At 50.7% G+C, this 14,144-nt stretch overlaps 4 protein-coding genes across 4 annotated transcripts; 1 reads left to right on the top strand and 3 right to left on the bottom strand.

The window, feature by feature from the left end:
• Nucleotides 1-792: 792 nt before the first annotated feature.
• Nucleotides 793-7,260, bottom strand: VTN77DRAFT_5456 (uncharacterized protein; the record flags this gene model as incomplete). The annotated part of the gene is made up of 6 exons (XM_069421627.1): nucleotides 793-2,352; nucleotides 2,410-2,708; nucleotides 2,773-3,004; nucleotides 3,071-4,342; nucleotides 4,393-4,752; nucleotides 4,804-7,260. 6 exons carry the CDS (start codon nucleotides 7,258-7,260, stop codon nucleotides 793-795), a joined length of 6,180 nt encoding a protein of 2,059 aa, XP_069281611.1.
• A 300-nt stretch (nucleotides 7,261-7,560) lies between these two features.
• On the top strand, nucleotides 7,561-8,468 carry VTN77DRAFT_5455 (uncharacterized protein; the record flags this gene model as incomplete). Its single annotated transcript, XM_069421626.1, has 2 exons — nucleotides 7,561-7,771; nucleotides 7,843-8,468. 2 exons carry the CDS (start codon nucleotides 7,561-7,563, stop codon nucleotides 8,466-8,468), a joined length of 837 nt encoding a protein of 278 aa, XP_069281610.1.
• A 250-nt stretch (nucleotides 8,469-8,718) lies between these two features.
• On the bottom strand, nucleotides 8,719-11,134 carry VTN77DRAFT_5454 (uncharacterized protein; the record flags this gene model as incomplete). Its single annotated transcript, XM_069421625.1, has 4 exons — nucleotides 8,719-9,825; nucleotides 9,891-10,918; nucleotides 10,988-11,053; nucleotides 11,113-11,134. The coding sequence occupies 4 exons, from the start codon at nucleotides 11,132-11,134 to the stop codon at nucleotides 8,719-8,721; spliced, it is 2,223 nt and encodes a 740-aa protein (XP_069281609.1).
• A 684-nt stretch (nucleotides 11,135-11,818) lies between these two features.
• Nucleotides 11,819-13,935, bottom strand: VTN77DRAFT_5453 (uncharacterized protein; the record flags this gene model as incomplete). The annotated part of the gene is made up of 4 exons (XM_069421624.1): nucleotides 11,819-12,151; nucleotides 12,230-12,715; nucleotides 12,768-13,823; nucleotides 13,894-13,935. The coding sequence occupies 4 exons, from the start codon at nucleotides 13,933-13,935 to the stop codon at nucleotides 11,819-11,821; spliced, it is 1,917 nt and encodes a 638-aa protein (XP_069281608.1).
• Nucleotides 13,936-14,144: the final 209 nt, after the last annotated feature.

Genomic DNA, 14,144 nt, shown 5'->3' with positions numbered 1-14,144 from the left:
AATGTGACCTTACCATTGTTACCTAGGTAGTATTTTTGGTTGCTAATCTCCCCATACATACCCCCTCTTTCCCTCTTTCACAGAGAACAAAAAAGAGAGTTCCACCCGGACACTGGACAGTTATCTCTCATTCATTGTACATATTTTCCCTTTCCCTTTTTCTTTGCCCCCTCGTCCTTCTCTCTCCTTATCCTTTTCCTTTTCCTTTCCCCTTTTCTGTACGATGACATGCATGCAAAGAAATACCTGCCTATTACAGGAATATTATCCTGATACTCTGGCTTGAGTGTGAGAGTGAGTTATTTATAGACGTGGAATTGGTTGCATATATTATATATAATTGTGATAGATATCAGTACCGACGAGAACTCACTCCTCAACGGTTGCCAATAATTTATTTATATACGAGATACAATACGAGTCATTGACTGCAATTGGTCAGATTACGCCATGGATGGTTTGAATATATTGCTTGTCAGTAAACTGAAATGAAAACCCTTTTTTTTCCCCCCGTCTTTGCTGAATCATGAAATATATATATTATGGGGAATGTATATATTATAATCATAATAATAAATAAAAGACATGCGTAGGATGGATCGTACCGTATCTATGTATCCAGGTATATACCGTGATACCCCAGGACGTTTAAAAAAAAAGAGAGAGAAAAGAAAGAAAAATAAACACAATCCCATCTAACCATCTCCTTCCTTCCAAAGACCCAACCGCAGAAGACAGCTGGAGGTCAGCCATAATGTAAAGTTTAGAACTAACTAATTAGCTTTTAACTGACTAAAAGTCCATTCGCAACGCGATACTCGGCGCAGCTTGCTGTCCATTAACACCAACACCAGACGAGTCCCCCCTGCCAGCTGCCTTGCTGCTGGTACTACTCGTTGTCTCGGTGCTGCGGAGGATTTCCTCCATCAGCGCCTTCTGCTCCGGCGTCATGCTCGTGGCTACAATGGAGCGGAACAGGGGCTGGTCGATCGTCGCGACTTCCACGAGGCGGGAGGCAGTCTCCTTGTACACGGGTGATCCTTCGCGTTTTGCGCGGGAAAGAAGAGCAGAGACGATCAGGGGCAGGGCGGTGGGGAGTCTGGTGCGCGGGATCGACGCGGTGAAGGATACGAGCGTATGTGCGATCGAGGTGCGCGTGTTCTCGGGGTCGATGGGGACATCGCCGTTGCTATCGGGAACGCCTGTCACAAAGGCGATGAGTCGGGGCAGGAGGTACCGAGCAATGACTTCGTCGGTGGGTGAGCGCGGCGCCGGAGTGAGTAGCATCGAGCGGATACATCCTGCAGCGACGCTGGCGAGCCCGACGTCTTGGAGACAGTCAAGGAATTCGTTAAGAACCCGGGGGATGACCGGATCCTGAGGCGGAATAGCATGGCTGCTTGTCGTAAGGACGATGGTGATTGCCAGAAGGGTATTTTTGGCGCAAGGGAGAGAGGTTTCGGACTCCCGTCGCTGCGCGATAGTGAGTGTGTTCAGGAAGCGAGTCAGGCAGCCACGCAACTGCAGAGTCACCGCTTCTGAGGGTGGTTCCTCTTGAGAACTCATTCCCTGAATAAATCTCCGGAATATTGGGAGCGCCTGAGGCACAACCTCGGCTTGACAGATCCCAGTGGCGAGGATAGTACTGAAAATGTGCAAGATACATGCATGGAGGTCATGGCGAATGATCGAGGGGAATATGGAGGCAACATCGACGAGAGAGGATAATGCAAGCTGGATGAGTGACAGAGGCTCATCAGAGCTCACGTTGAAGCGTGTATGGGAGGTCGCGTCGCTCAGATTGGGCAGGAGACCTGCTAGGACGAGAATGATGTTTCTCGTGAGCTCGAAGAGCTGCTCAATGTCGTCAGATAAATTCTCGCTGCGATCTTGACCAGCTTTGGCAGACGGATGGTCCAGAGATAGATTCCTCGCTGTTTCGACGATGACAGTCTGGATATTATAGCCCTCCGTGAGAACGAGACGGTCGAGCGTGTCCATGGTCTCTGAGAAGACCGCGTCCTGGTAGACAGCGTTGCCAGAAACCACTGGTCGCAGTATTCTCTTGAGCGCTTGGAGAATCTCCAGCCTTTGGGCCGGCGAAACTGACTGGTCCACTAGCGCTTCAAACGCCAGACCAAAAAGGACAAAGAAGAACGCCACCGGTTCATCCCGATAATTGATATCATGGCCCTTGCCTTCACCATTCACCAGACTGCCCTCATCGCCTTCCGCCTCTTGGGCGCCTACAGGCTTGGATTTGTTGTCCAGCGCCTCAAAGACTAGTTCACTGTCCTTCTCGACGAGACTGGCAATTGCATCGACGAGATTTAACCACGAGTCTTGGTAAAACTGTAGACGATGAATTAGCCTAATAACGGTCATATCTCGCAGCTGGCGCAGACATACCTTGAGCAGCGTCTCTCTGTTCAATGCCGCGTAGACTTCGTCGAGATTACCAGACTGTGGTGTGCCCAAACTACCAGAGATATCCGGCTCGAATCGCAGGCGTGCATATTCCTGGAGAGAGGAGAGCCACAGCGGCGTAAGCATAGACGTGTAAGGCTGAACCACCGCAACCAGATATTCTTGCTCCATGCTAGCCATCTGCAATCGGGCCCAAGCGGAAAACAGCGCCATTTTGACCATAACTCTCGCATTCGAGTTAAGGCCTTTGAGATCTCCAATCTCAGTGGTCTCGGGATTTTCTAGGCGGAATTAGTAAGAGTCGTAACGGAAGTTAAGAATACTGAATAAGTCGAGGATACTTACTTGCAAAGTTCTCCAGGCCAACTACCAGCAGCTTGAATATTCTTCCCATCCGGTCAACATTCGTCACTATGCCCGCCGCTACAAAAGTTGCACAGACGTTGATAGCTTCCGACGCAAGGTCCGGTGAGGAATCCGCCGCAAATGCTGGAGTTAGGGCCGAACCGATCTGTGCTTGATATTGCTCAAGGAGAGACGCTTCGGAAAAGTCTGGATCCGGAGTTTTACCAAACATCTTTTTTTTAAAAAAGAAATTCATCAGTCCTGTATAGTGAATGCATGGCAAAAGAGTGAAACGAACCTTCAAAACTTGATCTAGAATCTTCAGACCCCAGACTCGTAACTCTACCACATTTGCCGTAGAGGCAGAGAACGCCATCCGAATAATGTCCCCCACTTTATGTTGAAGAGCAGCTTCGGCGGGGATGGTCTGGTCCGGTAATATCTTATCGTTAACAATGGATAGCAGCTCACTGAGACAACTCATGGCGAAATTGCGAGTCTGCCACTTGAGCAACTCTTGTCCAGCTGTGGCATCATTCCCCGAGTCCTCCTGTTCAGCGCCTGCAACCGCCGTTGCGAAGCCGGCAACCTCATCATCAGGAAGTTCCGGAGCAGCAGCTGCCTGAACTGGCTTCTTATCTTCTGCCTTCGTTCGAGTCTTGGTCAAAACTTTTTGGAACCGTTGGACCCAGAGCTCTGTGTGGGAGAGGGCAGTCTGTTGCAACCAGTTTCGGATCAGGCTCCTCAGAGACTCGGATTCTGGATCATCATCAAAGGCAAGCCATATTTCATCCTCCAGGGTGGGTGTCGCGGTCTGGATAACTAACTCAGCGTCACGCTTCATGAGGTTGCTCAGTCCACGAATGGCGGCCTCCCGCATCAGTGGGCTCCGCGAGGAGAGTTCTTTCTGAAGACGTTTGACATAAGCTGCAAAGTCCACGTGGGACGGAGCATATAAAGATAGATGATCCAAGCATCTAGAACTCTGAGTAACCATTGCCGGATTTTCTTCCAGCTGAAACTGTCGGACCAGAGTCAATATGAGATTGCGGGTCTTCGCAATGTCCTGTAAGTCTGGGCCAAGAACATTGATGAGCGAATCCACACAACAGCTGATGACGAACGGCGTGGGGAAGATCATCTCAATATTAGAAGTCGCTAGTGATGCCGCTTCCTCGTTATGGGTGTCGGCGATGTAGAGCTGTGCCAGCATTCCCAACGAACTGGACACATAGGGTGAAAAAGTCAGTCCGGCAGACGCAGCCACTCTCTCCAGGCCATCAAGAGCCCAGAAATGGACAACGGGATGGGGATCATTGCATAGGGACATCAAGACCCCCACGATGGTCTTCAAATGGAAACCAGCGGCCATGCCACCAACTTGGGAGTGAATGCAGCCCAGGGCAGCTGCGCATCCTGCACGAGTGTTGGGCTCGCGATTTTCAACAATGGTATCAACAATCCAATTGATCTGGGCATTTGTGAAGGCGTTTCCAGCGCAGTTGCAAAGCCTACCGAGCGCTTCGAAGCCAATTGTACGGACGACAGGGTCAGGATCAATAGTGAATTTCTAGAAACCGTTAGATGGAAATTCTCCATGACATGCTAATGCGTACTTGCCTGTAGAAGTTCTTGTATTATCCTTTCCGCTGAAGAATCAACATTTCCTGGCAGAGAGGCGGTCTCTTTAACGGCGACTTTGAGAGCGTGCAACAGGGCCACCGCAATGTTGACCGTCATAGCAGCCTTGCGTCCGGGATTTCTTTGCAAAATATTAGAGGACAAAAGAGTAGCGATCTGCTCCACGCTACTTTCCTGGACTTTCGGTGTTTGCAGGGGGAAAGCGAGAGCAAAAAGATCTACGGCGGCATTGACAACTTCTGTAACGGGTGGATCGGCGTACGAGCTCGCAGTCCTGTCTCTCTCGCAGTAAAGAAGAACTGAGTCATGCTCACTGGCCTGACAAACCGGGAAGTTCAACTGCAAGAGTCAGTTTAGAATTCATCCCTGATGGAGAAAGTTGAAGCTTACGATATCATCGATTTCCTGGTCTGTCGATTCAGCTGCAAACCACGTCGTATTTCCTTTGTCACGTTTCCCAGTAAGTGTTTGACTGACGTATTCACGGGCAAGACCAGTGATTCCGAAACCGAAGTTATCCCACAAATCCCATAGACTTTCAAATTGTCCTGTTGAAGCAGCGATCGAGCTCTCTACGGGACTGGCGTGAGTTACCTCAGGGTCGGCAAAGGAGGAGATCGCAAGACTGAGGAGGTTCGATTGAGACATGATCTCGGTATGGCCGGGATGGTTAAGTTTAACCAGTTTAGAGAAGCACTGGAGAACGCGACGACGGACCATGACAACGAAATCATGCAACTGCAAGGAGGGGAAGAGTCGCTGAGAGATATCATCAGGTGATTTCTGCGGAGGAATGCCATCAAGAAATGCTATCGTGTTCTGCAGCATGGCTGCAATCCGCCTTGCGCCATCCGCCGTCACCAATTTGCTGTTGAATTCAAGAAAGACGAGCATTGAGCCCAAAGCGCATTCCCGGACGTGCGCTAGAAAGCTTGTCTCTAAGGTGCCACGCTGGGCAATATTTTCCTTCCCGAGTGGTTTTGGTAGCGCGTTCTTCCACAACAGCATCAACTGAGACAAGTGAATCTTGACGAAGCTGGGCCCTAGGGGCATCAGTCCTCCAATCAAGATCCACGCAACCTGGATCTGCGTGCTCGCAACACGGAGTTCAGAGCTACTGCTGTTTTTGAGAAGTTCGGTCGCCTGCGACAAGACGCGTGCGAAGACATCGACAGACCCATAGAGCGGCTGAAGACGGGACGTGCCCAGCATGGCCGCAAGTCCATTCGCAAAGCCGAGGCAGCGCCGCGGTGACTGTCGTGGTGTAGATAATTGACCTATCTCTCTGTTCAGGCTGTTCAAACAGATAGTCACACACGATAGAAGCTGATTGGGGCAAGCAAGGACGAAATTGCGCAGACATTGGGCCGTGTGAATCTGCACAGTATAGCTGGGATGTGGAAGGACTTGAAGCAGAGCTTCGCGGCAGCTCTCGGCAAGAACCCCAACAGCTGAACCCAGAGATGAGATCAATGAGGACAAGGCACTCAGGGCGCTAGCCAGAGTGTGTTTGCTAGGCTCACGACGTTCCTGGATGACTTGGGGGTAGTCCTTGAGGACATCGTTGATCAACCATTTAGCAGCATTCAACTGACTGTTCTCCCGGAGCGACTCGCGGCCCACTGTATCTTCGAGGATGTTCTTAATGAACTTTCTGGTCATGAGGAGGCGAAAACGATTGTATGTGACAGTTGGATGGTTGAGCAGGTGAAATAGGAGGTGAGACGCGATCTGGCTATATCGTTCTTCCACAACGTTCTCACCAAGGTTCCGTATAATGTACTTGTAGCACACGGCAATACCTGCCCGGGCGCGATTACCAGTCGAGCTTCGCAGGTACTGCGTTGACAATTGGTTGAGGAGGTCAGGCAACGTGAAAGACAGACCCGACTCAGCCTTCTTTGTAACCGGCGACTCCGGTGGTTCCTCGACTTCGCCCTCATCGGCGCTGGCCCCTTTGGGAGCCGGCTTCTTCGACTGCCTCTTCTGCTTCTTGGATTTCGAACCGGACTCAGGTCCCATCTGTGGAGAATAGCCTTTGACCAGGGCCCTGGCCAAACAGGAGGCAGCAGCATGCCTGACCGGAGCGACAGGGCTGTCAATAACTTTCCAGATGACCGTCTTGAGATTATCGAAATCAGTCAAGTTATCGAAGTAGGACGTCGTCTTTATCAACGCCTCAAGGCATCGACAGGCGTTGATCTGGACAAGGGTCGACTTGTCACTGGGAGCGGCATTCCGAGCTTGTTTCCATATATCTCGCGCCGTTGACTCGTCGATGGGCTGCCCGATTCCGGTAACGACCTTCCGTACCGCCGAGAAAATCGAGCCCCGAAGGCCGGTATAGTTACTAGAAGCCTTCAATAATTTCAGCAGGCTGGACACGGTCGCACCCGACTGACTGGCTGCGCTCCCGCCAGCAGTCGTAAAGATCTCTCCCAAACAGTGCGCTGCGGCGAATTTCGTCTTGAGTTCCGTGCTCTTGCCAGCATTGACAATGGCCAGCAGCTCGTTGATCGTGTCGAAAAGCAACACCCGATCCCCCTTTCCCAGTATTGCGCCAAAACATTTCCCCAGGTTGTTGCGGATGACTCTAGTGATCGTGGGGGAGGTAAGGTTGAGGATCTTGAACAACTCCTGTTTCAGGAAAGTCTGTTGGGTCGCAATCTCCGCCTTCGACAGGCTGGATACATGCTGGACCAGATCAGACGTAAACGTCAGAAGGTAGAGATCCTGCTGTTCGGAAGGGAGCGCATGGAGCTTGGAGACATCAAGTTCGGCGCGCGGCGTCGCATTACTATTGTCTGAACCTGCAGACGCTGCCGTCGCGGCCCCGGGGGTCGACATTGCAAAACTGATTTCTTCAAATGCAGAATGCTACTCGAAAGATGGGGCTTTCGAGTAACTGCTGCTCGTTCGTCTGCGATCCGAATTGTTGGAACTGCGCAACTCGCGATTCGCGATGTTGGCCACTACCGTACGGAGTATATTTAAGTTGCGGAGTATGTTGCGGAGCGGATAATACTCGGCCCGAATCGCCTCTTCTATCTATCCGTATCAAGCTGGAGTAGATGAAAACCCGCACGACTATTTGTATGTACTGTATACATACATACTATCAACTCTGCAAATAAGTCCATACTGGCAATGGCAACGGCGTTTGGATCGAGGCTGGCACGGCGACCCAAATTTGCTTCTCAATGGGTCTGCGACGCTTGCCACAGCTTCAGTACATCAGCAGTGTTGTTGTCGGGGCACAACCGATGGTCCCAGATCAAACATGACAAGGCCAAGAATGACAAGGCGAAAAGCAAGGAGCGCCAGATCCTGACCAAGGAAATCATCAACGCGTCACAGAGTAAGTCCTTCTTCCGGGATAATATCCTGTGTTTTTTCAATTCTGACGATTTCAATTCTAACCACTGGCAGTGTGGGGTCCTGACCCCAAGTTCAACCCCCGTCTGGAACTCGCGATCCAAAAAGCGAAGCAAGCTCAGATGCCAAAAGCGTCAATTGAGGCGTCCATAGCCCGTGGCCAGGGGATCACTGTTTCTGGACAGGCTCTCGAGCCACTGACGATTGAAGCCATGCTGCCGGGGTCTGTTGCTGCCGTGATAGAATGCATGACGGACCAGAAAGCCCGCGTCCTCCAAGACATTCGCTGTATCATCAAGGATTACGGAGGAACCGTAACTCCGACGACGTATCTGTTTGAGAAGAAAGGACGGGTGACCTTTGAGAAAAAGGAGGGACTCAACCCGGACGATTATTTAGACGCGGCCATTGAGGCGGGCGCAACGGACGTGGAGAGTGACGAAGAGGGCCGGCTCCTGGTACTCACCGAAGCGTCGGAAACAAAGGCCGTGGGCGAAGCCCTCGCAAAAGCCACGGGACTTGTAGTCGAGCGGTCCGAGATCATCTGGGACCCCAATAAGGACACCATGGTCAAGGTGAAGGACGAGGAGCAAATCCAAGAGCTCGAAGAACTTCTCAACGAGATCCGGGAAGAACCGAGCGTGCGTGACGTTTATCTCAATACACCTGATAAGTTCTGATCTTGCACGTTACAGCTGGATTTGATCAGGCCGCAGCGACAGAATTCTTGTATCACTGACATACATATATGTAATATACATGGCATGGGCATTTACAACGGCGTTTCTGGGGATACCACTCATCTGACATATGTATATTGTGGGACTATAGGCGGCGTTTTGAATTACTGATCCGATCAATATGAATTTATTCCAGCGCTCAGCTGGAAAAGAGCAAGAAGTCGCTCAGCGTATGCATGCGTCTGTCTCATTATGTTTCCTTGCGTAATGCTTTCATAGTACTTCTCATCAATTTACTGATCCCCTGGCTGCCCCTGTCATCAAACCAGTCCAGCATCTTCAACCGATACTCTTGCCAACTGACTTTCACTCCGCCTTCTTTCTCCAGCGCAGTCAGGGCCTTTTGCGTGACAGGTCTCTTCATCCGTGCTTGGCCTTCTTCAGTCAGATGCTTGTCTTCGAAATCAGCAAAGCAAGCCGCAGAATGATCCGCAAGCGCGATGTGATGGCTCAAAGAGAACATGGTCTGGAGAGTGTAGTGAAACGCCGGCCCTTCGGGGCGCTTGCGACGCCGCATCGTCTCGTTGGAATCGTTGATGTACTCAGTCAGGGCAGATATTGTCGGAGCGGGAATCATACAACCAAGCGCGTTCGGGTCCTCGGAGTTTAGACCACGGTTGCGCCAGAGCAGATTACAGAGATCCATGATGTAGCCGTTAAATTTTCCCACCATCTGAGTGGGATAGAGAGCTCCGCCAGGTCTCGGAGACTGCAAAGTTTGAGAAGTCAGTGACGCCTCGAACGACGATTTATAGCTCGCGAGAACAGCGCAGAGGATAGAGATTTGGGCGAGACTCGATGTAAAGGCAAGACTGTAGACGGTCGGAGCTAGCGGGATAGTAAGGCGGATGTTCCCATTCTCGGCTGCGTGCGAATAGAGCTCGGCAAGAGCGGTGTACAATTGGAGAATGGACGTGGAAATCGGTTTCGACGGTTTGGCATCACGATCGTCTGCGGTAAAGGGAATCTCTAATACCGACAAGGAAAGTAACTCTGCATGTGTGATAAGGGATATCAAAGGCGTGAAGCCAGCTGCAGCGGGGGCAGATTCCTCTGTCCTGAGCGAGACTCCCCATTGTCGAATCAGGGAAGAGTAGAAATCAAGAAGAGCGGTCCTTGAAGAAGGAGTATGGTCTAAAATTGCATTCTCCAGTGGCTCGAGAAATTCTCTTCGAAGGTCATCATATGGACCCTTCGGCAAGAACTCCAGAAGGCTGAGAATCTGGCTTCTGTTGTCTCTTCCATTCCACGAATGGAGATAGGCCTTGAGAAACGATTGTATTGCACCAGGCAGTTGCTGCGCGGTTGTCAGCAAGACGTGAAGAGGGGGTAAAAAAAAAATCTCCAGGCTATAAGATCTACCTTTGTGGAACGGACATACTCGGTAGCAACACTGAGTACATAACCAAGAGCTTCGGGCTCATCAGACTCGGTCAGATTAGCACGTTCGAACTCATCTTTTAAAAAAGTCTCCAACCAATCTTCTAGTCGGAGCTTCGCGATTTTAGGCCCGACCAGGAGCATGTATTTCTGGGCCAGACGGTCTCCCAATGCCGATATCATCTGATTGGGTAACTCAATCTTCTCCAGATTTTCCACAAAGTCGGTCACATTTCGTAATTCCTCCAAGGAGGTATGGCTCGGCTGAACTCGTGACGTCTGGACATCTGGGATGACGGATTCGACTTTGCTCCTTTTCACCCCACCGCGACGCACGACCTGGAATGTCGAGGTTGTCATGGACCTGGCCCTCTCTCGGTTTCGATCCTGAAGGTGCTTTAGGTGGGCAGACCATTCGGGGTCCGGGTGCTTGAAGAAGAACGACGCTTTCCGGGAGCGTCCGACGTCACCAACAATAATGTCCGGGTAGTAATTCTTGAACACCCGGAGGAAGCCCATGAGCTCTCTTTCGTCATCGCCGACATTGCGAAGGAGCTCCATCAGGGCCTGGATTCGGAACGGTTTCACATGCCTTCGCCTCGTGATTAAAGAGAGTAGGTGGCAGAGAGGACGGCGCAAACTGATCATGTCCAAATAGTTGAAAAGCACCGCATATAGCTTGGACAAGTGAGACTGGTCCTCCAGAAACTCGTAAACCAGAAGTAGCCATCGTAGCAGCAATGCCTGCGTTGCCGGAGATGGCTTACCCTTACTCGGGCCGAGACAGCAAACGACTTTCGTGACAATGCTAGACGGGATCTTCTCCAGGGCGTACAAATTTTTGATCAGAGTCGTAATGGTCCCCTGATCCAGATGATTTGGCTTTGTGATGATATCAATCAGCCGTTCCAAGGTGTCTGTTGGAATCCCGCTCTCATACGCGTCGGACGCGATAGTCCTGGCCAGCTCGGACACGTTTGTATGTCTTTGCTTGGGTGGTACAAATGCGACTGGGCGATAAAACATGAGCTACATACAATCACACCTTAGGCTGGGGCATATAATGAGGCTGTAAATACCAGCTTCCAAATGGTCCACTGCATTGCGCAAACTCTTCAAACGATCCTCACCGTCACCGCTACCACCTACACTGATCAGTATCTTTCGTGTCTGGAGTTGCTTCGAATTGGGGTAGGCCGCTAACCTGAATCTGCATCGGAAGACATAGTTCCTGGAGAGGATTATCTTGGGCTACGCAATTCAAAACATGCAATATCTGAACCCATGCGACTTAAGGACCGATGATATAAAATCGTCAGATCATATCGTTCTATGAAAACTTATAAAAGAGTATTGCTTTAGAACGATGGCTGTCAAAGTACCCAGGAAGGAAGAACTATCAAATCAATCGATGATTAGGTTGAACGCGTCGCGAGGTGTCAGAGCCAGTCAGCCAATAAGAACGCATGGTTGCTTTGCTATCCAAAGCTAACTGCTCCACAACTCAACCCACCCTCACGATAAGTACAAAAAGGCTGGAAGTAGTTCCAAATTTTGTAGGGGAATGTATATGTCTCTTCGTTCCCCATAATAGATTTTACTTTGTTCAATGGCGTGGCTGGCTGTTTGGAGGCACTCCGCTCTATCATGACCTAGAGGTGCTAGCGCGCATTTCTTCGTTCTACTACTACTCCGTACAAGCTTCTGCAGTTTTAAGGCACAGGGTTCGTAGCGAGATAATTTTCAATTTCTACATAAATGCAACCTAGAATTCCTGCCATACTAGTCTAAGTAGTTTAAACCATAACTAGACATAATTAGTAAGATGGAGGTCAAATTGTACCGTAAACAGAAGGCGGACAGCATGATCTTTCGCATCCATCAACGCAGACCTTCGAAGAACTAGACTTCTACTTCCTCTTCCGAGTCGCTGATCCCTGAGGTTCCTTCTCGGAAACTTCAACAGCGCGACCAGTCGCCTTCTCGGCCTCCACCTGGTTAGAGACGACCTCCTCTTCCGCCTCCTCATCGTCACTCTCCCCGCCTTGGCCAAACTCGTTGACACGCTTGTAGTCGACCTTGTATTTCCAGCTCTGGTATAGCCAGATGAAGAAAATGACGTCGTCTCGCAACGTCGCAAGGCGATGCAACCAAGGCATCTTGACGGTGAAAGCAAAGAGATCGTCGATGAACGTGTTGAGGAATTTGTACATTAGCGCTTTGGCAGGCATATGGGCAACCGACTGGGAAAATCAAAGTCAGCATAAGGGGAGAAAAAAAAGGGGGAAAAAAAAACTTGCGGGACTCCAAGGGAAACCAACCTTCAACCGATAGTTGATGTAGAGACTCGGCACCATCATCAAGAACCCATAAGCGTAGACACTCCCAACCAGAGTCTCGATGATGTAGGAATACCACGACTTGTGGTTTTGATAGATCAGGCTATAGACAGCGTAGGCCGCCAACAAAGGAACAGCGCAGATATAAAGCCACTTGAACGCAATCTCATCATACTCCTTTGTCTTCCGTTCGGTCTCGCTGAGCTTGTGCTTGTCCTCAAAGACGATGACGTACGGGAGGAAGGAGAAGAACGAGTTCTGCGGAGGAGGTCTGAATCGCACATTGACTGTCTTAGTGATCTTCCAAGCTTCCACGAGGATGCCAAAACCCTGGCTGGCAAGAATCATCCAAGACGTGCCCTCACTGTTGTCGAGCAGGTATAAGAAGATAATCGTCTGCATCAAGACATTGGCGAGGATGGTCCGGACCGAGGTCCCGACCACGTCTTTCTTCTTGCGCCAGTGAGACTATCACAAAATCAGTAAAGACATCCAAAGGAAGGCGGCAGGGATTACTCACGATATCATTCTTGAAGGCGAGGGTCTCGAAAATCATGTGCAGAACACTGACGATACCAGTGGTAGCAAGCAGGTAGACGTTGGTATCCAAGAGGATCTCTTTGAGCATCTCAAATTCACTACCATCACCTCCCGCGGGCATAGGACCTCCGGTGGCGGCCTGTCGAGCACTTTGCTTCACTCCTTCGTCTAAGCTAGCCAGAATACTGAACTTCCAATTGCGCTGATTGTTGAGAGTGATGCGAATAGGCAACGTCTCGACAGTCGAGTTCAGCTCCGTCATGTGACTCTTGAGTTGCCAGAAAGTGTTCAGGAACACAATGGGATAGTACCAGCCATTCTGACCCGTGATATCGCGAGCGCCGGTGCTTTCCAGCTGCACGTATTGCCGGACGGCAGGATGCATCATCTTGAACTTCTGGATTCCAGAGTCGGGAATGACAGAGACCGTGAAATTCGGGTGATAGTACGAAACGATCTGAACATCCGGGGTATCATCAACCACTTCCTCTGTCTCGTTGGTACCGGAAAGGAGGTTCTTCAGCTTCTTCGCCTTTTTCTTCGGCAGGTACTGGTTCAGCGGACGAAGGAAATGAACGGCCGTCCCGGGATTGTAGTCCTTTGCAGCTGGGTCAAGCTGGTGACCGCTCAGGGCCACATAGAAGTGCGCCCAGAGGGTTCCGTTCTGCTGCACTTCCTTGGGAACCTTGAAGGAAGTCACGACTTCCCTGCTCTCGCTGTAATTACCCATTGGAAAATTCTTCTCCTCCAGCACCAACGAACTCTTGGGAACTGAGCTTAGTGGAGGCATTACAACCGACGGCGAGACGTAGATGCTGATGTCCAGGGAGCTGTTGGTCGGCCATATTGGCGCAATCAGCTCCGGAATTGGGCTCCAGTTTGAGATCTCACTGCGAGCTGGTCGATCTATATAGGCAGGAATACTGCCGGGCTGTCCTGGCGTTCCTGCGCCCTGGTTCTTCCCAAAAAACTGGTTGATCAGGAACTGGGTCAGGAAGAAAATCGCCAGACCCTGAATGGCGGCTTTGAAGCCGGACTGCAGATGAAGAGATAGAAGTCAGTCAATCAGACCCATACAAACAAGGACAGTACGCTCAGCGACTCACGTTCTGCTCCGGCTCCTGTCTGCGCTGCCTTTGCTCAGGCATCTTCCACTGTCCCAAGCGAAATTTGTCGATGATGGAGGAGGGAGAGGGAAAAAAGACAAAGACAACACGTTCCAGATAACTCTGGCGCAGTTGGGCGCCTCGGCCGGCGCTATAGGACGCTAGAGCCTAGAACTTGCCGGGGTTCCTCCGTGGCCCGCGCTCTTTATCGCCTTTGACATTCACCCCTCCAACCCCGCCCCTCAGACAGC

Source organism: Rasamsonia byssochlamydoides, assembly GCF_041956645.1.
Source record: "Rasamsonia byssochlamydoides strain NRRL 3658 unplaced genomic scaffold VTN77scaffold_4, whole genome shotgun sequence".
NCBI lineage: Eukaryota > Fungi > Ascomycota > Eurotiomycetes > Eurotiales > Trichocomaceae > Rasamsonia > Rasamsonia byssochlamydoides.
The sequence above is the reverse complement of the archived record's forward strand: the minus strand, read 5'-3'. Positions and strand labels throughout refer to the sequence as shown.